General features: G+C 42.4%; 1 protein-coding gene across 5 annotated transcripts in view; it reads left to right on the forward strand.

Annotated features, from left to right (window-relative positions):
• Positions 1–22,756, forward strand: part of USP45 (ubiquitin specific peptidase 45) — a 91,482-nt gene that overhangs the window by 12,611 nt on the left and 56,115 nt on the right. For 3 of the 5 annotated variants that reach the window (XM_072141911.1, XM_072141907.1, XM_072141908.1), the window contains exons 4-6: positions 2,555–2,658; positions 6,714–6,814; positions 20,446–20,499. In XM_072141911.1, coding sequence (XP_071998012.1) covers positions 2,555–2,658; positions 6,714–6,814; positions 20,446–20,499 — 259 coding nt within the window. The remainder of the gene's footprint in view (positions 1–2,554; positions 2,659–6,713; positions 6,815–20,445; positions 20,500–22,756) is intronic. The other 2 variants (XM_072141909.1, XM_072141912.1) reach the window with 2 other exon arrangements.

A 22,756-nucleotide genomic window follows, 5' to 3' on the forward strand; every position in this document is an offset into this window, starting at 1 on the left:
TTTGCAGTTTTCGTATTACCACACATATAGTCTAACCGGGACAGCGCATTACGTCCAATGCTATGACAAGTATACTCGCGGTTTGATGGGTGTCGCTGCCTCCACAAATCTATCCACCCCATCTCCGCTAGAAATTGGGCTAATTGTGTAGGGGGGGAGGCTGATGAGCCACTATCTACATTGGGATCATACCTATCTAGGCAGGCATCATGTAACAGGTTAAAATCTCCTAAGCAAAGTACTGTAGCATTTGGGTATTGTGAGGCGAATACCGCAGCTTCATGCAACACCTGTAGGTTGTCAGTAGGGGGCTTATAAATTCCCAATATAACATACTGAGAGCAGTTTATATAGGCATTTACAAAAATATAACGCCCTCCTGAATCTTTTTTAATTAAACATGGTTCCCATCTAACAGATCTATGCACTAATAGAGACACTCCACGAGAATGCCAGGTGTGAGTGGAGTGAGCTGACCACTGTATCCACGCTTTGTTAAGGTACCTTGTTGTGTCATAAGTCATATGAGTCTCCTGGAGACATATTATAGAGCTGTTATGATTTCTAATAAGGTCAAAGACTAAATTTCGCTTCCGCGCTTCTCCCAGACCTCTTACGTTCCAAGTAAGCACTTTAAACGCCATCTCCTTATTTGCAAGTAGGCATGCCAGTAAACATTACTATTCAATAGAACTTTGAATAAAGAACAAAGAAACTATTAGCAAAGGTTAAGATACAAAAGATTAAATACGGCGACTCCGATTGGTCACCAACTCTATCTGCAGTTCTCTAAGACTGCTAGATAGTAAAAATAGCACTGATACGGGGTAGTTCGCGGTAAAAGGTGTTTATCTCGCGATACTAATTCCGCCTGTCCGGTCAGCTCTCCCCTTTAACTGAGGCTTAAAGGCACATATGAAATGTCTACCATAACATGAATAAAAAATGTACATTATAAGTCTAACCCACTCTAAGGAGGAATCGGACATTACTGCATAATTAAGGAGAGGAGAAGGGAGAGGGGGAAGGCTAGGAATGAAAACTTTGATATGCAGTAGCAGACTCTCCCACTATATAGCTTACTTAGAGAAAAAACATCTTAAACAGATAATGATCATGTAAAAGTCCAGGCAAATATACTCATCCTCCCATAATATCTGACGAGGAGAAGTAAAGTCCCGAGCAGCGCAGCTTCGTTGTCCTTCTAGCGGGCCGGTCTGCCGAGCCCATTAAGCCAGTCATCTGCATCCGAAGGTGAGGCGAAGAATGTCACTTTATCTGCGTACACAACTCTCAGCCGTGCCGGGAAGGCCATGGAGTAAGGGATTTGCAGATCACGTAGACGCTTTTTCACCCCCAAGAACGAGGCTCTGGATTTTTGCAAGACCGCAGAGAAATCTGGAAAAATAGTAACCGTGGTGTTCTGATAGGAGATGTTACCCGCTTGTCTTGCAGCTTTCAGAATGGCGTCCCGATCTTTACTGCACAGCACTCTTGCTAGCATGGGGCGCGGAGGGGCCCCTGGAATCGGCGGTTTCGCAGGTACTCTGTGGGCTCGCTCTATAGCGAATATGGAAGATAGTTCAGCATTTGGTAACATGTCTCGTACCCACGTTTCCATGAAGCTTATAGGATCGGCACCCTCCGCTCTCTCCGGTAAGCCCAGTATACGCACATTATTACGCCGGAGGCGATTTTCCAGGTCGTCAGCCTTTTGCGACCATAATTGCGCTGCTCTTTCTAGGCTGGCTATTTGTGCTGGAACAGGGGCTGAGTCATCTTCTACCTGGGATATGCGCTGCTCGGCGTCCTTCACCCGGTCTCGCAACTTCTGCATATCGTGCCGTATCAGACCCACGTCTACTCGGATCTCCTCAATCTTAGTGGTGAGTGAGGTGGTAGAGTGCTGTATTGCCGATAGAAGCTGTTCCGCCATTTCTTTCAGTGTTAGCTCCGGCTCTTGCTCCGCAGAAGCTGCTGCGTCATCTCCCACCTCCCGCTCGGAGCACGAGGTGGCCGCGCCATTTTGGCCTGGTCCTCGTCTAGCATACTCTTTGAGCTTTTCCACCGCACTGGAGCTTTTGGGCTTGCTCATTTTGCCACCACCCGTCCGGGAGGGTCTTTTCGTCTTCGGATAAGGTATGGTTGCGGCAGGATTTCTGCAGGATAATAGGGAGAAACTGGCTAACCAGCGGAGCTCTTCCTAAGTGCGGCCGCTCATGCAGGAAGTCAGGCCACGCCCCCGACAATCCAACATTTTTAAACTGCAATTGTCACAGAGATCAAAAAAAATTTATTTGGGGTTACGATGACAAAATATACAGTTCTGATTTACATACAAATTCAACTTAAGAACAAACCTACAGAACCTATATTGTATGTAAACCGGGGACTGGCTGTACTCCCTACACAGGCACAGTCAAAAAGCGCATACATTTGTCTATGTTGTGGTTATTGCGGTCACAGTCTTTGGGGTGTAAGAATTAAACTATACAATTTTCATATCTGAACTTTCTGGACAATCTAATTTCTAATGACCCTTTTCTACACTTAGGGCTGTAGTGCTACCTCAGAAAGCCAGCACTCCTTGAAGCATTTCCAAACTGCACACAATGAGCCTCATTGCATTGCGGTTAACCTCAGCACATGGGTTATTTGGTAAGTGATCCTTTAATTTATTAATAAACCAACAACCTGTTGGTTACTTTTACCAAAGGCATTTTGTTTCATTTCAGCCAATGGTAAGATCAAAATGGTTATTTTTTTTTTGCACATTAATGTACACTCTGCACCCATCTTGACAGAAAATAACAAATGTAGATATTTTTGCTAATGTTTTAAACAAAAACTGAAATATCACATATTCATAAGTATTCAGACCGTTTGCTGTGACACTCATATTTAACTCATGTGCTGCCCATTTCCTCCTGATCCTCCTTGAGATGGTTCTACTCCTTCATTGGAGTCCAGCTGTGTTTAATTAATCTGCTTGTATTTGATAACGTAAAGCAATCACCTGTCTATATAAGACCTTACAGTATCATGTGGTCTATGGAACTGCCCCAGTAGCTCAGAGACAGAATTGTGGCAAGGCACATATCTGTCCAAGGATACAAAAGAATTTCTGCAGCACTCAAGAGTCTTAAGAGCACAGAGGCCTCCATAATCCTTAAATGTAAGAAGTTTGGGATAACCATAACTCTTCTTAAACTTTGCCGTCCAGCCCAACTAAGCAATCGTGGGAGAAGAGCCTTGGTGAGACAAAGAACCCCAAAATCCCTGTGGTTGAGCTCCAGAGATGCAGTTGGAGATGTGAGAAAGTTCCACAAGGTAAACTATGACTGCAGCCCTCCACCATTCGGGGATTTATGGCATTGTCTACCGACTGAGGGCTCCCAGACTATGAGAAATGAGATTCTCTGGTTTGATCAAGCGATGACGGAGCTTTTTGTTGTTTATTCTAAGTGGTATATGTAAAGAAAACCTTACCAACAAGACAATGGGGGATATTTATCAGGACCTCTGCGCACCGCCAGTGGCGCAGAGGCCCTGAAATAATTGCAAATGCTAGCTTATTGCTAGCTTTTGCGATTATTTTCCCCAATCCGCCACCTTCACGCCAGTGGGGCGTGAATGGGGGGCGCGTCCGGCCAGGAGTGCGGTTGCGTAGGATAAACGCTGCGCAACTGGCAGCCCGATACATGAAGAGGCAGAAGCCTCGAAGCGCACGAGCGCCAGCGTATGATAAATATCCCCCAATGACCCTATGCACAAAGCTAAAATAACAAAGCAGTAGCTTAAGAACAATTCTGTTGTTGACTGGCCCAGCCAGAGCCCTGACCTAAACCCAATTGAGCATCTTTGGAGACACTTGAGAATGGCCTCCACCAATATTCACGATCCAACCTGAGTGAACTAGAGAGCATCTGCAAGAAAGAATGGTAGAGGATCCCCAAATCCGAGCTTGATAAATGTCATTCCCAAGAAGACTCATGGCTGTACTAGCTCAAAAGGTGCTTCTACTCAATACTGAGCAAAGGGCCTGAATACTTATGACCATGTGATATTTCTGTTTTTCTTGTTTAATAAAGTAGCAAAAATATCTACATTGCACCCCTTCAGAAAAATGAAAAAATGTAAAGGAAATCTACCACCAGGATGAAGAATTGTAAACCAAGCACATTTACAAGCAGATGTGCCCCCCTCTTGCAGGATCCAATTCTCTTATCAGCAGCTTTTTGTAACCTTCATCCTGTTGTCCCTATAAAGGAGTCCAAATACTTTCCTTACCCACTGAACATCTGTAGAAACCAGAGTTTCAGCCTGCAGAGACAAAAAACTTGCCTACAATCAGTTGGTTTATTAGTAAAACAGAAAATGGCACCACGTTTTTTTTTACGATTACAATAAAATGCCTTGCAGTTAGTATTGAGCTTTTTAAAATCTGTGCTGTGACCTTCCTTTCTTCTGATCTGCTAGATCCATCATACCAGGGATAGCAGGGAAGCCTCATGCAACCTTTTGCGCTATAATGGCATCCATCGGCCTCTTCTAACTGTATGAAGTGGTATTTGCCCTTTTGACTGATGTACCGTCAATGCTCCTATTAGATCAAATACTGCTTCCCAGGCCTGTGATGTAATGTCCATCCATTACATGGCTTGCTTGTAAGACGGCAAACCTTTATTTCATGGGATGCTGAATGTCGCTGCCTCAGACAATTGTACTAACAAAAGCTCCAATGTCTGTATGGTGTAGGGTTTCACCAATACCAGAATTTTGAGTGTGATATGATGCCTGATATCGACACTACTTTTTTTTTTTTCTCTCTTTTGAATTCAGTTAATATGATACTTTAATGTTAATGGTGTGGTCACATGGACGTTCACATTATGTTTAGAAACACAATGCAAACGTTGCAGGGTGGGGCTGAAACGCATGTGATCAGTAACGATCAACCAGTGTTTTGCAAGGAGAGCGTTAGGTTTTTTAAGTTTATTATATGTATTGTAATGGTTGTCCAGATAATGTTAATATAAAATATATAATTAATTTTGTCTTGTACATTTGTATTTAATTTGACTGTAATGTAAGTAGTGATATATAAAAATCTCCTCCTATTTTCCTGTCCCTGTTCTCAGCATCAGATATGGTGCCAATAACACTATTCATAGATAAATATATTTATTTATAGCTGTGTAAAAGGTAATGTAAGGCCTCATTTAGACGTATGGATCACAGGCCCCCAATTTGTAGCTGGATTCCACCCCCCCCCACCCCCCCAATAGACGTCTATGGCTTCCAGCGGTGAGCACAGTGTAACCCCGTGGAAGCTCTAGTTAGATAAAATCCTCCCATTGACAACTAGGAAGTCGATAGTCTAGTGGATAGAGGCTCTGTATCTCTATGGCAGGTAGAGTAGAGGCTTTGAAAATCACAGCTGGGCTAAAAAATATTCAATTGAATAATATAAAATAATTTGGGAGATTTATCATGTGCCTCTGCTTTGGCGTATGATTGAGGCCACGCTATCAAGGCATCAAGAATTTGCGATTATGCCACTGCTTCCACGCCAGAAACCTGGTGTAGAAGCAGTGATAAATCCCCCCCCCCTCCCATGTGTCAGGGGAAGCCCTGGGAAATGTACAAACACCATATATCAAAGAAGGCGAACCTTTTTGAGGCAGAGTGCCCAAACTACAACCAAACCCACTTGTATAAATAGGAAGTGCCAACATTGCAATTTAAGAAGTAACGTGTTACTACCTGTTGTCACTGTTTTTAATTGTATTGGTGTCCTGAGGACACCAATAAAGTAGAAATAAAGAGGAGAAATTCAGATTATCATTGTAGATTCCTTCCAGGGCATCCTGTAGAGCAGTGATGCCAAACCTTTTAGACACAGAGTGCCCAAACTTCAATCAAAACCCACAAATTTTTCGCAAAGTGCCAATGCTGCAATTTAAGCAGTAACTTATTACTCCTTGTTCTTGTATAGGCACCTGAGGACACCAATACAGTAGAAAGAAGGAGAGGACGTTTGGCTTATCATTGTAGCTTCCTTCTAGGGTCCTGGGCTGCCTGGGACTGCAAGAGGCCTTGAGTCCCATCTGGCGAACCCTGCCCTGGGGTGATGGCAAGCGTGCCCATATAGAGGACTGAGCGCCACACGTGCCATAGGTTCGCCACCACTGCCATATTTGGACAGTTAATGATATTTTCCTGATGACGTGGTTCCTGCTCTGCCGATGGCCCGACACCTCTATTTAAAGGATACCCTGAACCGACACATGTAGTCAAATTATTCCCTGCCCGATATCTGCAGACAGATACTAGGAGTTTGTAGAACAGCACAAGTCATTCAGTACCGAAAATAACAGCAACCCAGTATTGAACTTTTCTGAGTTTGAAACCCCAGTATGATCAGTCCTAGAGCATCGGTCCCCAATTTTTTATTTATTTTTTTCTGGGGGGAGGGTAATTGGCGGGAGGCGCTTCGGAAGTTGAGTGCACTTTTTTTTTTCTTTTTTTTTTTTTCCCTTGATTCGAATATAAGCAGAGTTGGGGTCTTTCAGCACATTATTTGTGCTGAAAAACTTGGCTTATACTCAAGTATATACGGTATATAAAATATTCATTATGATAAAATAATAAAGGTTTTAGCTATTGCAGCCAAATACTGACCTTGTTTGTTTTACCTCATTATTTTGTAGCTGCTATGAATGTGATGAGAAGCTTTCAACTCACTGCAATAAGAAGGCTCTTGCTCAGATGCTGGACTTTCTCCAAAAACATTACTCACGCTCTGAAAAAGGTATTGCCTATAGTTGATATTTAGTAAAGAGAACCCGTCAGGCAAAATTACCCCCCTAAACTAAATAGATTTTCATACACTGCTATAAGAGAGCATTGCCTCTATCCCTTCATTGTCCCTCTACATGTCTGTAAACCTAAGCAATGAGGTCCTAAAGCTGTATGCAAATGACCTGTGAAATGTCCAATGAGTCATTAGCATATTCAAGCTGTCCAGCTTATTCATGAGTGGGAGGCACAGCCACAACCCCAGTGCTTGACTGACAGCTGCTCCATATAATGGCTGCTCCATGTGCTTGCTGGTGGCCACACCCCCTGCAGCCTGTGTGTGTATATGAAAGATACAACAGCTACAGGCAGCCATATTATAGCAGAACATGTCAGGTACTTGTGTAGCTGATGTCTGTGTCTCTCACACATGTATATGGGAGGATGCAGCATGTCAGCAGATGCAGCACACACACTAACTATGCTTTACTATACATTACACACAGACATGAGCAGGGGGAGGAGAGGGGAGGGGGAACAGGGGTGACATCACTGCCTCTGACCATGTGACAAGCCTCATTTACATAATATAGAAAATATGATTTTACAATGATTAATGTATGAATTGACTAGATAAAGGCTGGGATGGGATCCCTGTGAGCTGCTCCAACAGGTAGAGGTGACAGGACAAGTGACACAGACCTGATGACAGGTGTCCTTTAAACCCTGACCCATTGTCACAACACACTGTTGCCTGTTAAAATGTTGCAGGTTGCCAGTTTTAATAGGAAAATGAATCCACAAAATGTATGGGAAAATTATACAGTTATCCATTATATAAGTATATGGGAGCTCTGGGGAGATGAGAGTAGTTCCAGAACTACCATGCCTGGAGTGGGGGAAGAGAACAGTCCTAACTCCGCATCAGCAATGTTGTCCTGTGGCAACATCTGTGTTTCCCAAGTGACATGGGGGGGGGGGGGGGGTGATACAATGGTGCCAATCTCGATACACAGTGCGCCAACAGGGAGGGGCTGCCACCAAGGCACACCACAGATTGGAGGAGTCCAGAAACTAGTCAGCCAGGAGATGCACGGGTCTCACAGTACACAAGTTGGACAGGGTGCCTTGCCTGGACCCCCTAGTGACCACGTGCGAATGGAGTGGCGGTGGACAGATGTCGCCACCAGGGAGCAAGCTAGAGACCACACGAAGGCTTTATGAAGCCAATCTTGTCAGGATGGAGATCAGCTCAGACGCGCACGTCCTCCTAGCTCAGCATCTGGCCACGCCCCCCTCCTGACTGTAACTTTAATTGTGGATATTTACTTTCCTGTGAAACCTCCAAACACAATCTTGACGTTAAATTAAAGGGGATACTCTCCTTTTTAATATGACACCAGGTGCTCATGTTCAGGTAATATAGGTGTTAGGAGCCACAGGAAAGACTTTCTTTACAGTTAGCAGAGGTACATGCACACTCTGCATCTGTAAAGTCTTGCGTGTCATGAAATTAACAAAGCAAAAATTCTTATAACCTGTAAAGCATTTCCAAAATATGATCATTTGAAGAAGCGCATAACAAAGGGGTTAACAGATTCCTACAAGGCACTGATTGGCACACACAGTAACATGTATACAATGTAATATATGCCACTGTAGTAAATGCTTAGATGTTCCATACACTAGAAATCGACAAGACATGGTGCAAAAACCGGTAACTTGGTTCTGAATGTTTGAGTTTTGCCCGTGTAATAATGTCTCCCAGGCCGTCCATTTACATTTCTAAACTAAAAATACCAAACATTTTTTTAGGTGAATTGAACAATGTAACTGTTATTTATTCATCTTTTTGTTATTAACAACATGTACACAAATAAACCCAAACTTTTCTATATTCCTGCTGGTTATGTTTATTAAATTGTACTGATATAGGTAAAAGTGTTGGAGCAGGGACCCAGCATTTCAGCCATTCCTTTCACTTCAGCTGTAAAAATGTGCAAATGCCATTAGTTCTGCATGAGAGACTCCAGTAATTACATTAAGCGGCAGGGATAAAGACGAGTGCTTGGTTCCCAAATGAATGCTTGCAGCTGTGAGACTCTCACAGCTGATCTCTCGGGCTGCCGGGCCCACCAATCCATACACGCTGAGAGCAGGAGCATGTCCTACACACTGGAAGAATAAAGCAAGATTGCTTTCTAGGGAGAGCCACCCAGGAAGTTGTTGTACATGAAGTGACCTGCCTGGGATGCTTTTCAGGGAGTGGCAGGTGTAATTACAAACCGGCAGACTGGGGGACATTACATGCCATTTGCAAGGCACACAGTATAGCCTGATTATCTGTTGTTGCAAGATGTGCTCCAGTAGGGAGCTCTGGTACTAATACAGATGAAGTCACAGAAGACATTTATTCTGGCAGTCAAGTCTATGTAAGAAAAGAATAGTGGTAGAAAAAAAAGAGTGCTCATAAAAGGTATCACTGCTCCAGAGTTGTCTTGTTTCTCCCACACTAATCTTAGCTGTTGTTTCTAAGCAGATCAAGTATGATAGAAATAAAGTTTAGTAGGAAGTATCTCGCATGATCGCCTTATTAGACAATTTTTGATTTGCAGTGAGACATGCTGAGCATGCAAGTATCACACTCAATGGGCCATATTTATCAGGACCTCTGCACGATTTTTTGCCCCAGTCTGCCACCTTTCCGCCAGTGGGGCGTGAAGGGGGTCGTGGCCGTCCGGGTGTTGGCTGGCACGAGGCGTTACTGTTCCCGCGCACTCGCTGTCGCCTTTTCCACCTCTTGATGTATGCTGCTGCGAATATGCACGAACGCCAGCATGTGATAAAAATATACCCCTATATGTCCAGATACAGTGATTAAGTAGAATGCATTACTCATGTTATGCTTCTATAGAATAACTGTCACAACATCCGCAAAATAATAGCACAGGCAAAAGAAAAACATAGCACAGATGTTAATACATACACATATAATATAGATACAATTAAAATGGTTGATCATTTATTAAAAAAAGTCTCCAAATTTTCCAGTGGTGATAGCTGCATGACGTGCGGCAGTCACCGCTGGCCTATGGAGTGAGCAGGGTAGTCCAGGGAAGAGGCAGCACCTCGGACCGCCCCCTCATGAATACGGGAATGTTTGTAGCGTACAGTGCAGCAGTGTTTCTTAGCGTTATCGGAGTGTAACGCTGCTGCGTCTGTTTTGGCACTAGGAGCTTACTCTAGTAAGCAGCTCTTAGTGCCGTTTTTAAGGGTGACCGGTCCTCTTTAATGCATTAACACAAATGCTTTGATATACATAATAATTCAGCATGCTGTTCTATTCTTCTATTCCACAGAACACAGGATAACTAGTTGATCTATCCCAATCACAGACTCCCAGTACTCCACAGAATGTGGCTCTTTATCTCATTGATGGGGGAATCATTATCTATTGGAATGGGCAATCTATAGGAAATATGGGAAATTTTCCTAATTCCCTTACAACGGCATGGAGAGCCCTGGTGCATGCTCGTCCTGTAGCTTCACCTGTTAGTGAGAATAGGATCCTCAGAGAGCTCAGGTTGGGTTAGTCCCAGCTGTGGGACCCTCCCTGATCTTCCTTAGGGGATAACTTAAATAGTTGGGACAACTCCTTTATGCAATATTTTAACATTTAGAACTGATCACTTCCTACTATGTGTTATTGCATTACATACTTTTCCACACACTATGTACATACTTTTCCACGCACCACCAGTATAATATTGTCATAACCAACAAAAACATATTTCTCTTGTGCTACATGGCACTTCACCCTTATCTCATGTGCTAACTGTTGTCCTCATTGTACAATTATATTTTGTCCAAAGCCATGGAACAGTCTGTCATCCAAGAACCCTACTGCACAGCTATCTTGAGACTTAAATTTTGGATGTCGTGTGCAATGGTGACATTTCCGGTGAAAATTAGAATATTAGCGCTTTTGTATTACATTTTTCCTTCCCATGGATTTAGGCTTCAGGTATTTTATTGTAAACCATTGTATAGAGCTAGTACATGCTGTAGAGATGAATAATGGAACACAAGACTAGCTATTAACTGCGCTCTTATGATGTAGACCTTCAGCTTGACGTTTGCCCTTGATGCAGCAATTCTTTGGTATACCTGTAGAAAGTACACATTGAAAATCTACAATAGATCCATATAAATAGAAGGCAATGAAAACATACAATTTTATAAGACAAAGTTTCTTGTAAAAGTGGGGAATACTTTGAAATAACAGAGCAGTGACATGAAATAACCAGCATTGTCATACAGGTTGCGACAGATCACACACGCAGTCTGCCAGGACTAAGAAAATGCTATTGTATAGAAATGTTGCACTTTGTCATGGCTTTATCTAAGCTCTGCATATACTTGCATTTCCAGATTCTTTTCTTTTTTTATTCACTAGATTTCAATACGTAGAACTACTCAATACAGAAAAAAGGGACAAATTATACTGTGATTGAATCTCTCTGAACAGAAAAGTAGAGCCATCCAATAGTGCAAGGGCAGGCAATTTATTTTTCCATTGGGGCATAGGAGTAATTGGCCATACGAAAATACCCAATACGTAATGCCCCTTCTCATTACACCCCATTCATAATGCCCTGTTTATTTGTCCCCCATTCCATCTTCCCCTATTTAAAAAAAAAAAAAAAAAGAAATTAAAAATAGTACTCACCTTTCAACTGATCCCTCCGCTGGTGGCTTTCTTCTGTTCTGGTCCTGCAGTAAGTTTCCCAAGCTGGTGACGCAGTGACGTTAATGCACTGTTGGCGCAGGAAGCGGTGCTGTGCATGGTGGCAGAACAGGGAGACCCTGTGTGACCGGTCCCACCTCAGTGTTCGGGTGCAAGGGCGGGTGGTCAGGCAGGGGAACTCAGCCAGGCTATTAAATTGCCAAATGTGGCCCTTGGATCGTACAGTGCCCGGGTCTGTTGTAGTCTGAATCTTTTTAAAAAAATGCAAGTTATGGAGTGAATAGACCCTTAAAATATTTTCCCAATAAGAAAACACTTGTTATGACTTCTAAAGCTCCATTTTGACTCCTTGCATATTTAGATTTAGATGACTGTAGACAGTAGCTCTTCATTATAAATACCAAATACTGAATTTCTTAGGGTTGGAGAGGAGAATCCCAGCAGGTAGTAGTCAGTATGTTATAGAAAAAAATTATGTGTTGCAGTATCCGGAAAAAGGGAGGCAAATACTGGAGGAGCTACTAACTTGGCAAAACTCCCAAATTAGCCAGAAAAACACACATAAAACAATGTTAGTGCTCTAACTCCACAATAAAATGTTAAAAATGAGAGTTCCACAGAACGGTCTCACCCAGTTCCTTATAGATCAGAGATTGAAGAAATTTCCTCAGTAATTCCTCCTGTTTTTTTTTTTTTTTTTTTTAGGTATGTTATAGAAGTTTGTAATGCAAACATGACCCCAATAACCTGCTTTGATTCTGAAATCTCAATATGAGCATCCATTTGAATGGCAGAGTTGCCAGCTTGCTCTATCTTTTCTCATACATAGGCCATCTGCACAGCTTCCTACGGATAGGGAAGGTGTGAGGAGCTATACATTTGTCTGAAAGGAGACGTAGGCTCCGTACACCTCTGCATCAGTAGCTTCCGTTCTCCTTCTATTTTAAAAAAGCAGAAAAAACAGTATAGTAGTCCATTTTTCTCCAGGTGATGTTTCCTTCATGGCCAAGTGTGGTGGCATCATCCAGAAAATCAACTTTAAAGTGACATGTCATTTGGTTTAATTAAGCCAAGGAGAGCGAGAGTTTAACACTGAAGTCGAGCTTTCCCTGCCTTAGAACGACCCTTTACTGTAATTGATGGTCCTGTGACCAGGGACATCATTGATTTGATGAACTGAAGTTGGGGGAATGATGTCAATCACATGGTAGGTGGTGGTCAGAGGCAGAGAGAGCTTGACTTCAGTGTTAAACTCTCCGCCTCACTGACTTTATACATCGAACTTGCATCTCACTTCAAAGTTGATTTTCTGGATGATGTTGCCAAGCTGGGCCTTGAAACAAACATAATCTGGAATCTGTTCAACTGCTTGACAAAATACTGGTAGGTATTTATTAGGTCTTTTTCTGATGACCAGTTCCCTTTAAATTTGCAAAGTAATGTAAATAAGACATATGTATTTAGACTAAGCAAAAAATGCACCATATTTTTCCTGCATTCTTTGCATTTTGGCGGTTTTGGTCACTTTTGAATTTTGTCATTGCTCTCGCCTCTAGAGGTAGAATGATGGTGGGGTCTATAACTCACAGAAGTTGCTAAGAGAGTGCAGCTCATGCAGGATGACGCATCAACGCGAGCTGTTATAAGAAGGTGTTTGTCAGCACAGTGTCCAGTGCATGGAGCAGATACCAATAAATGTGGTAGGAGGGCAACAACCCAGCAAGGAAGAACCATGCCAGAGCCCTGCAAAATGACTCCGGTCGCGGGTGTTAACCCCTTACACGCCACAGTCAAGCATGACCGCGCTGTTTAAGGGTGTTCCTGCTATGGATCGGATCCCCCGTGCCACTTACCGGGGGAGCCGATCCACTTCTGGGCAGCCCCGAAGTTTGCTGAGTGCTCCAGGGCTGCCCGATGATCCTGGAAGTCAGACCCCTTCCGGTTCTGACTGTAAACTGTCTGAGCATGTGTCTGCATGCTCAGACCGTTTACACTGCTCTACAATGAAAAAGCATTGTTGAGCAGTGTATTGGACTTGAACCAGTGATCAGAGCATCGCTGCTTCAAGTTCAAGTATGTACAAGTAAAATAAAGTTAAAAACACTAAAGTTAACACATTACAATAAATAAAAAATATATACATAAAAATATAACCCCTAAAATGTCACTTTCCCATAAAAACACTTTAAGGACACCTGTCATCAGGTCTGTGTCACTTGTCATGATGCCACTACCTGTTGGAGCAGCTCACAAGGATCCCATCCCAGCCTGTATCTAGTTATTTCATACATTAATGATTATAAAATCATCTTTCCTTTATTATGTAAATGAGGTTGGTCACATGGTCAGAGGCAGTGATGTCCCCCTGTTCCCCCAACCCTCTCCTCCCCCTGCTCATGTGCTCATGTCTGTGTGTAATGTATAGTAAGGCATTGCTGGTGTGTGTGCTGCATCTTCTGACATGCTGCATCCTCCTAATACACAGAGACACAGACATCAGCTACACAAGTACCTGACATGTTCTACTATAACAACATGGCTGCCGGGAGCTGTTGTATCTCTTCTATACACACACAGGCTGCAGGGGGCGTTGCATGGAGCAGCTATTACCCCATTATACAGGCTGTCAGTCATGTACTGGGGGTGTGGCTGTACCTCCCAGTCATGAATAAGCTGGACAGTTTGAATATGCTAATGACCCATTGGACATTTCACAGGTCATTTGCATACAGCTTTAGGACCTCATTGCTTAGGTTTACAGGCATGTAGAGGGACACTGAAGGGATAGAGCTAATGCTTTCTAATGACAGTTTATGAAAATCTATTTAGATTAGGGTGGTTATTTTGCATGGCGGGTTCTCTTTAATAAAGTATAAAACACACAAAAATACAAAAAATTTTTTTTTAATTAATACCCTTTAAAAAAATGCTCTAAAAAGTGATTTAAAGTTCCGCACTCTAAAATAAGACCACTAAAAAGAACAATCCTTCTCGCAGCCATTAACCAGATTCGTAAGCCGAAAAATAAAAAAGTTATGCACATGAAAGTTGATGATGCTAAAATTTACATTTTTGCCAAATTACTTTTTATTCAGTAAAATGGGAAATTTCTTTAAAAAACTATGTAAATGAGGTCTTTTCGTAATCGTGGAGACCCATAGAATAAAAATAATATACTATTTTTATGGTATGGTAAACGGTCAAAAAAAACCCCACAAAGTTCCTAAAAATTGATGATTTTCATTTCCTCCACCAACAAATAGTTAATAGAATCTCACCAATTAGCTATAGATGCCCCAAAATTATATACCAGAAAAGTGCATCTCATGAGACAAAAAAATAAGCCCCTATAGGTTTACAATAAAAAAAACAAAAAAAAATTAAAGCCTGTACAATGTGACATAGCAAATCTGCTCTGTATGGCGCCTCCTTCCCTTCTATGCCCGGCCGTGCGCCCATACAGCAGGTTACCACCACATATGGGGTATCGGTGTACTCAAGAGAAATTGGGTATCAAACTTTGTGGAGCCTTTTTTAATTTAATCCATTACAAATGTTTAATTTTCCACCCAAAATGAATGTACTGTATTGTCAAAAAATATTACAATTTGTAGACAACTCCTCCATTTTGTATTAACCCCTATAACACACCTAAAGGGTTACAAACAAACTTAAAAGTGCTTTTTCATACGTTGAGGTGTGTAGTTTCCATAATGGGGTCCTTAACAATTCTAGCTATTATTTCGGCCTCTCACAGTCAATTAAAAGTTGAGCAGGTCCATCTAAATATTAGTTTTGGTGATTTTCCCAAAAATGTGAAAAAAGGCCCAAGATTCTGAGCCTCATAACATTCTAGTAAAATATGTGGAATCTTAAAAAACCATACCAACATAAAGCAGACATTTAGGAAATATAAGTTATGAATTTATTTGGGTGCTATGACTATCTGCATCAAAAGTAGAGAATTTAGAACTTTGAAAATAAAGAATTTTTCCAAATTTTGTATTTTTTCATAACTAAACACAAAAGATATCATCCAAATTTTTAAACTAATTTGAAGTACAATAGGGCAGATTTACCCGGCCCATTCGCAATCCAGCGATGCGTTCTCTTCGGTGGATACGAGTCTTCCGGCAATTCACTAAGGCAGCTCCTCCGATGTCCACCAGATGTCGCTGCTGCGCCGAGGCCCGCCGGAGTGCACGATCCTATACTTGGTGAAGGTAGGTGCGTGTCCCGCGACACTTATTTTTTTTAAATGCGGCGGTTTCGCCGAATCCGTCGGGCTATTGTACGTCCCGTCCCCCCCCCCCCCCCGATTTCCGTCGCGTGCATGCCGGCGCTGATGCGCCACAATCCGATCGTGTGCGCCAAAAACCCGGGGCAAAACAGGGAAAATCATCGCAAATCAGAAATATTCGGGTAACACGTCGGGAAAACGCGAATCAGGCCCTTAGTAAATGACCCCTATTGTGTCACAAGAAGACAATCTCAAAATCCCCTGGATATCTCATAGCGTTCCAAAGCTACAAGCACTTATAGAGACACATGGCAGATTTGAGAAATGGGACCGCGTCCTAGAGGCCAAAAGAGTCCTGTAGGGGTCAATGAATCTGGTGCACCCAGCATTATACACAGATAGAGCACTTTTGGTTCAGTTTCCTACATTCTTAGTAAATGTGCCCCAATGTGTCTTGAGTGAACAGTGGAGAGAAACCTTTTTCAGAATTACGCACTATGCATGCTATGTCCAAAGTTTGATACACAGATCTGTGGTACAGACTTTGGCAATGTGCGCAAATATAGGCTTCCTGGGAAACTATAAAAAGACACATTTCCACATTCTGGAGAATAGATTTGCCGTTAGACACCGCACTCCTAATTTCTCCAGCAGAAGATGGTGATGCTACACAAGACGTTTTGCACTCAATAAGACTTGATGTACATGCATTTCTGGTGGCAAAACAATGCATCATGGAATACTGGCTCTACCCATCCATAAAAACCTTAGCGGAGGTAAACTAAGGCATTTCTTACTCAAAATGGATAGGTTGGAAACGCTACGGCATAAAGAAAAACAGGCTAAGACCTTTTTTCCGTAAATGGGGTACATACATCACATCTTGTATGGAAAGAGAAGAAATATTGGATCTGGTACAACCCTTCCGTTTGACACAATGGTATAACACCGTATACCTAAGGGGTACCTTAGGAGCACTCCAATTATTATCATTCAGGGTCCTCCAACTCACCCCCTTCCCGGCTATGAACGCTGAACATTCCAGTAAGAATACTAGGCATAGGGAATTTTGGACCCTTACCTCACTGACGTCCAGAGCACCTTTTATTCTCAGGTTTTTTTTGCTTTTTTTTTCCATTTAGAAAAACTTGTACTGCTGGAACAAATGGCATACTATTACAGAATATGTCTTTGTAAAATTTTGATATGTCAACATGTAAAATACCTTATTAAATGCATTTGTAATTTTGAAAACCAAATAAAATGTTTAAAAAAAAAAAAACAAAAAAAAAAAAACAGACTCCACTAGGGGCCTTTTGGCCACAGCCCAACACTGTGCAGGGTGGCATTTTCCAGAGATCGGCAAATTGTACAGGGGTTCCCTTCACTCTTCACAGATGAGAGCAGGTTCATTGAGCACATGTGACACTGAGAGTCTGGTGACGCTACAGAGAACGTTATGCTCCTTCAACATCCTCCAGCATGGTTGGTTTGGCAGTGGGACATTATTGGTGTGGGAGGGCATTTCTTTGGAGGCCTGCAGCGCTATCCATGTACCAGCCAGAGGTACCTTGACTACCATTAGGTACTGGGATGAGATCCTCAGACCCATGGACACCTCCAAGTTTCATACATTATAAGTTCCAGTATCCAATTACAGGGACTATCCAGCCAGAGAGGGGTGCTTCCTCAGGAATGGAGAACATCTTTGGGTACAGTAGGCCCTGTATTCCGTCAGATGCATGAAAATGCTAGGGCTAGAGGCTGCAGTGTGTCAGCAGTTCCTGCATGCTAAACCCATTGATGGACTGGCCTTCCCATTTCCCATACTTGAATCCAATCTAGAATGTCATGTTTTCTTCCATTGACCAACTCCATGTTGCATTGCAGACTGTGCAGGAGTTGACTGATGCTTTAATCCAGGTATTGGGGGGTGATCCCTCAGGACATCTGATTCCTCAGCAGGAGCATGCCCAAGCATAGTAAGGAGGTCATACAGGCACGTGAAGTTCACAGGCACACACGATTGAGACTCCTTTTCTTGAGGCAATGGCACTGACATTTGAATAGCTGGAAATTAGATTTTCCACTTTGATTTTGAGTATTATGCCAAATCTGGACCTCCATGGGATATCAATTTTTTATTTTTATTGATCATTTTTTATGTTCTATTGTTTTCCGCACATTTTACTAAATAATGAATAAACAATTGCAACTCGTATATACGTCCCCACATACGGCAGTGTGGATTCAGCCTAAGAATACATGACTTAAACCCCACAACATCCATTCAAGACTATTCCATAATAAAATCAACAAAGAAAAACACAGGGCCATAATACAAAATGATAAACATTACCCACCACTTGCCATGTCTACAAAGCCCCTTGATTTGCACTTGGCTCAGGTAGTGTTGGACTTGTGTTTGCAGTTGGCATATGAAAATCGCAACCACTTATGTTCTCTGCATTGAGTCTTCTGTCAGACACCCACAGGAAGAAAGGCGGAGAACACAGATCCAAAAATAAAATGTATATAGCAAGCAGTTAAAATAAGAATACGAATCCAATAAAAATACATTGTATAATGCAGTTTAGTTATATAAGTATATGATTAGATACCTACAGTACAGACCAAAAGTTTGGACCCACCTTCTCATTCGAAGTAGATTCACATTGAAGGCACCCAAACTATGACTTAACAAATATGGAATTATATACTTAACAAAAGAGTGTGAAACAACTAAAAATATCTTATGTTCTAGGTTTTTTAAAGTAGCCACCTCTTGCTTTGATTACCGTTTTTCACACTCTTGGCATTCAAGAGGTGTGCCCCTGTCACGTTTTGGAAGTGGGATTTCTTGACCTTATAAATGGGATTGGGACAATGAGTTGTGTTAAACATAAGTTAGATGGATACACAGCTGATATTCCTACTGAATAGCCTGTTGGTTGCTTTTTTTCTAGGCATAATAAAAATTCTAAGTAAAGAAAAACGAGTGGCCATCACTACTTTAAGAAATGTATGAAAATTTGGGAAATCTTTTGAAAGTGTCCCTAAGTGCAGTTGCATAAATCATCAACCATCACCTACAGAGAAACTGGCTCACATGCGGGCCGCCCCAGGAAAGGAAGACCAAGAGTCGCCTCTGCTGCGGCCGCAAAATCGGTGAACGATAAGCCTGGTTCCCTCTGTGAAACATGGAGGAGGAGGTGTGGTGTGTTTTGCTGGTGACACTGTTGGGGATTTATTCAAAATTGAAGGTATACTGAACCAGCATTGTTACCACAGCATCTTGCAGCGGCATGCTATTCCATCCAGTTTGCGTTTAGTTGGACCTTAATTTATTTTTAACAGGACAATGACCCCAAACACTCCTCCAGGTTGTCTAAGGGCTATTTGACCGAGGAGAGTGATGGGGTTCAGATGACCTGGCCTCCACAGTCACCAGACCTGAACCCAATTAACATGGTTTGGGATGAGCTGGACTGCAGAGTGAAGGCAAAAGGGCCAGCAAGTGCTAAGCATCTCTGGGAACTCCTTCAAGACTGTCAGAAGACTGTTTCAGGTGATCAAAGCAAAAGGTTGCTTCTTTGAAGAACCTAGAATATAAGACACATTTTCAGTTGTTTCACACTTTTTTGTTAAATATATAATTCCACATGTGTTAATTAATAGTTTTGATACCTTCAGTGTGAATCTATAATTTTTATAGTCATGAAAATACATAAAATTCTTTGAATGAGAAGTGTCCAAACTTTTGGTCTGTAGTGTAAATTAAGGCAAATATTTTTTATGTTAAAAATATAATGGTGCTTTATGTAAAAGTTTTGAAAGGAAATCTACCACATGATTTATCCATCACCGTCTCTAATATCCCCAAGCAAATGGCACAAGTTGTCTTCTCCTCAATCCCTCCTCCTCACTTGTGGCCTTCCCTCAGTCTCTCTACTGCTTCCTGAGTTAGGGGAATTGAGGAGAAGACTACCTCCCTGTCACATGCCACGCGCTGCCAGCGGGAAGCCAAGCAGTGTAAAATAATTGATTTCTCCTCAATCCAGAAGGTTAATTGAGTTGAGGTCATATTTTGATACAAGGGAGATTTTCAGTCCATCGCTCCCCGATGACGTCACATAGAATAATGATTCAAACCAAGACATGGCGTTTAATTGGTTAACACTCGGGTTTGGGGCCACCACTGATCTGTGGGTATTAGCTGCAATATGCAATATTCCACCGATAACTTCAGTTATAAAGCAATGAAGGTTTATGTTGGTTCACATAAGCTGCCATTACCTGATACAGTTTATCATGAATGGAAACCAACAACCTAAAAAACATAAAAAACACTATTAATACTCACCCCCGCTCTTCTTTACCTTGATCTCAGGCTGTCCGTTGCTAATCTTGACACGCCGGGATCACCTAGAAAAAGCTAGAAGATGTCTGGCGCTCCGGGCAGCTAAAATTGCACGCCCCCGCCACTTCCCTCTGCCATGCTGGGTGTGGGAGGTGATGTCACACGAGGAATGCGTATTCACCTCGCTCTCCAATGCTCCCAGAGAGGGAGATATGTGGTCGTGCTTAATCAGCAGCCCGGAGTGCCGGACATCTTGTCCCTGTGGTCCGTTCTGCTTATTGTAACTTTGTTTTCTAGGTGATGTCAAGATTAGCGATGGACAGTGCTTGGATCAAGGTGCAGAGGAGCGGGGTTGAGTATTCATAGGTTTTTAATGGTGTTTTTTTTTTTTTTTTTTTTTTAAGGTGGCTGGTTTCCTTTAACTGGTTCGCGACCGCCCGCCGTGTATTCACGGCGGCGGTCGCGTCGCGCTGCATGGAGAGGGCTCACGGGCTGAGCCCTCTCCATAGCCGGTAAGTCTTTGCTGCATATTGCAGCAAAGGCTTACCGGTAACATCCGCGATCGGTGCTAGCACCGATCGCGGGTGTTTTTACAGCGTGGGCTGCCGGCAAAGCTGCCGGCAGCCTCAAACAGATAGCGGCGCATGGGCGCCGCCATCTTACCTGGGATCGGCGCTCCCCGTGACGTCATCGGGGGGCGGCGATCCGTCTCCATGGTAGCCTCGGGTCCTCCGAAGACCCGAGGCTATTTCGTTTTAACCCCTTCATTACAATGTGCTGATAGCACATTGTAATGAATGAGTTAGAAAATCCCCATATACTGCCATACTGTAGTATGGCAGTATATGATAGGATCGATCAGACAACCTAGGGTTAAAGTACCCTAGGGAGTCTGAAAAACAGTTTAAATAAAAATAAAAAAAAGTTTAAAAAAAAAAAATTATAATAAAAAAACCTAAAATTTCAAATCACCCCCCTTTCCCTAGAACTGACATAAATATAAATAAACAGTAAAAATCATAAACACATCAGGTATTGACGCGTCCGAAAATGCCCGATCTATCAAAATATGATAACAGTTTTTCAATGCGTTTAACCCCGTAACGGAAAATAGCACCCAAAGTCGAAAATGGCACTTTTTTGCCATTTTGAAAAATCTAAAAAAATCTATAAAAAGTGATCAAAAGGTCGTACAGTCCTAAAAATGATATCATTGAAAATATTATCAATTTTCGCAAAAAATGACACCACCCACAGCTCCGTACACCAAAGTATAAAAAAGTTATTAGCGCCAGAAGTTGGCAAAATCAAAAAAATAATTTTTGTACAGGAGGTTTTAATTTTTGTAAATGTATGAAAACATTATAAAACCTATACAAATTTGGTATCCCCTTAATCGTACCGACCCAAAGAATAAAGTAGACATGTCATTTGGGGCGCTCAGTGAAAGACGTAATATCCAAGCCCACAAGAAAATGGCGCAAATGCGTTTTTTCACCATTTTCATTGCATTTGGAATTTTTTTCCTGCTTCCGAGTACATGGCATGGAATATTTAATACCATCATTATGAAGTGCAATTTGTTACGCAGAAAACAAGCCGTCACACAGCTCTTTACGTGTAAAAATAAAAAAGTTATAGATTTTTGAAGGTGGGGAGTGAAAAATGGACATGAAAAAACAGGAAAGGGCCCGGTCCTTAACCGGTTAAATATACTATATGATGTAAGAATAACAGGGTTTTTCAAACTTACCGTATATTCCGGTGTATAAGACGACCTGGTGTATAAGACGACCCCCCTACTTTCCTGTTTAAAATATAGAGTTTAAGATATATTCGCCGTATAAGACTACCCCTTTTCCAACGCATACAAAACACCGGTAAAAATAAAAAAAAAAACAGATTTGAATTTAACATGGTCCTTTTTTTAATTTAAATTCTTATGACATGCAGGTATATAGCAGGAAAACTGTCGCTCATAAACATAAGGCATACAACAACAACATTACCATTACAGCACAGCCCCCAGTAGTATACAGCACAGCCCCCAGTAGTATACAGCCTGCCCCCAGTAGTATACAGCCTGCCCCCAGTAGTATACAGCACAGCCCCCAGTAGTATACAGCACTGCCCCCAGTAGTATACAGCACTGCCCCCAGTAGTATACAGCACAGCCCCCAGTAGTATACAGCACTGCCCCCAGTAGTATACAGCACTGCCCCCAGTAGTGTACAGCACTGCCCCCAGTAGTGTACAGCACTGCCCCCAGTAGTATACAGCACAGCCCAGCCCAGCATTTAAAAAAAAAAAAAAACTTATATACTCACCCTCCGGTGGCCCCGATGTGCTGCGCTGCTCCCCCGATGTCCGCGCCGTCTTCTTTCTTCTGCTGGGCGCTGCTGCTGACGTCATACTAGGCGCCGCCCCGGGGAAAGACATGGCGGCGCCCAGCAGAAGAAAGAAGACAAGCCACGCAGACATCGGGGCCAGAATCGAGGGTGAGTAGACATCGAGGGTGAGTATGCGCCGCTATCGCTGTGAAAACACCCGCGATCGGTGCTAGCAATATGCAGCAAAGACTTACCGGCTATGAAGAGGGCTCAGCCCG

Source organism: Engystomops pustulosus, chromosome 3, assembly GCF_040894005.1.
Source record: "Engystomops pustulosus chromosome 3, aEngPut4.maternal, whole genome shotgun sequence".
Lineage (NCBI taxonomy): Eukaryota > Metazoa > Chordata > Amphibia > Anura > Leptodactylidae > Engystomops > Engystomops pustulosus.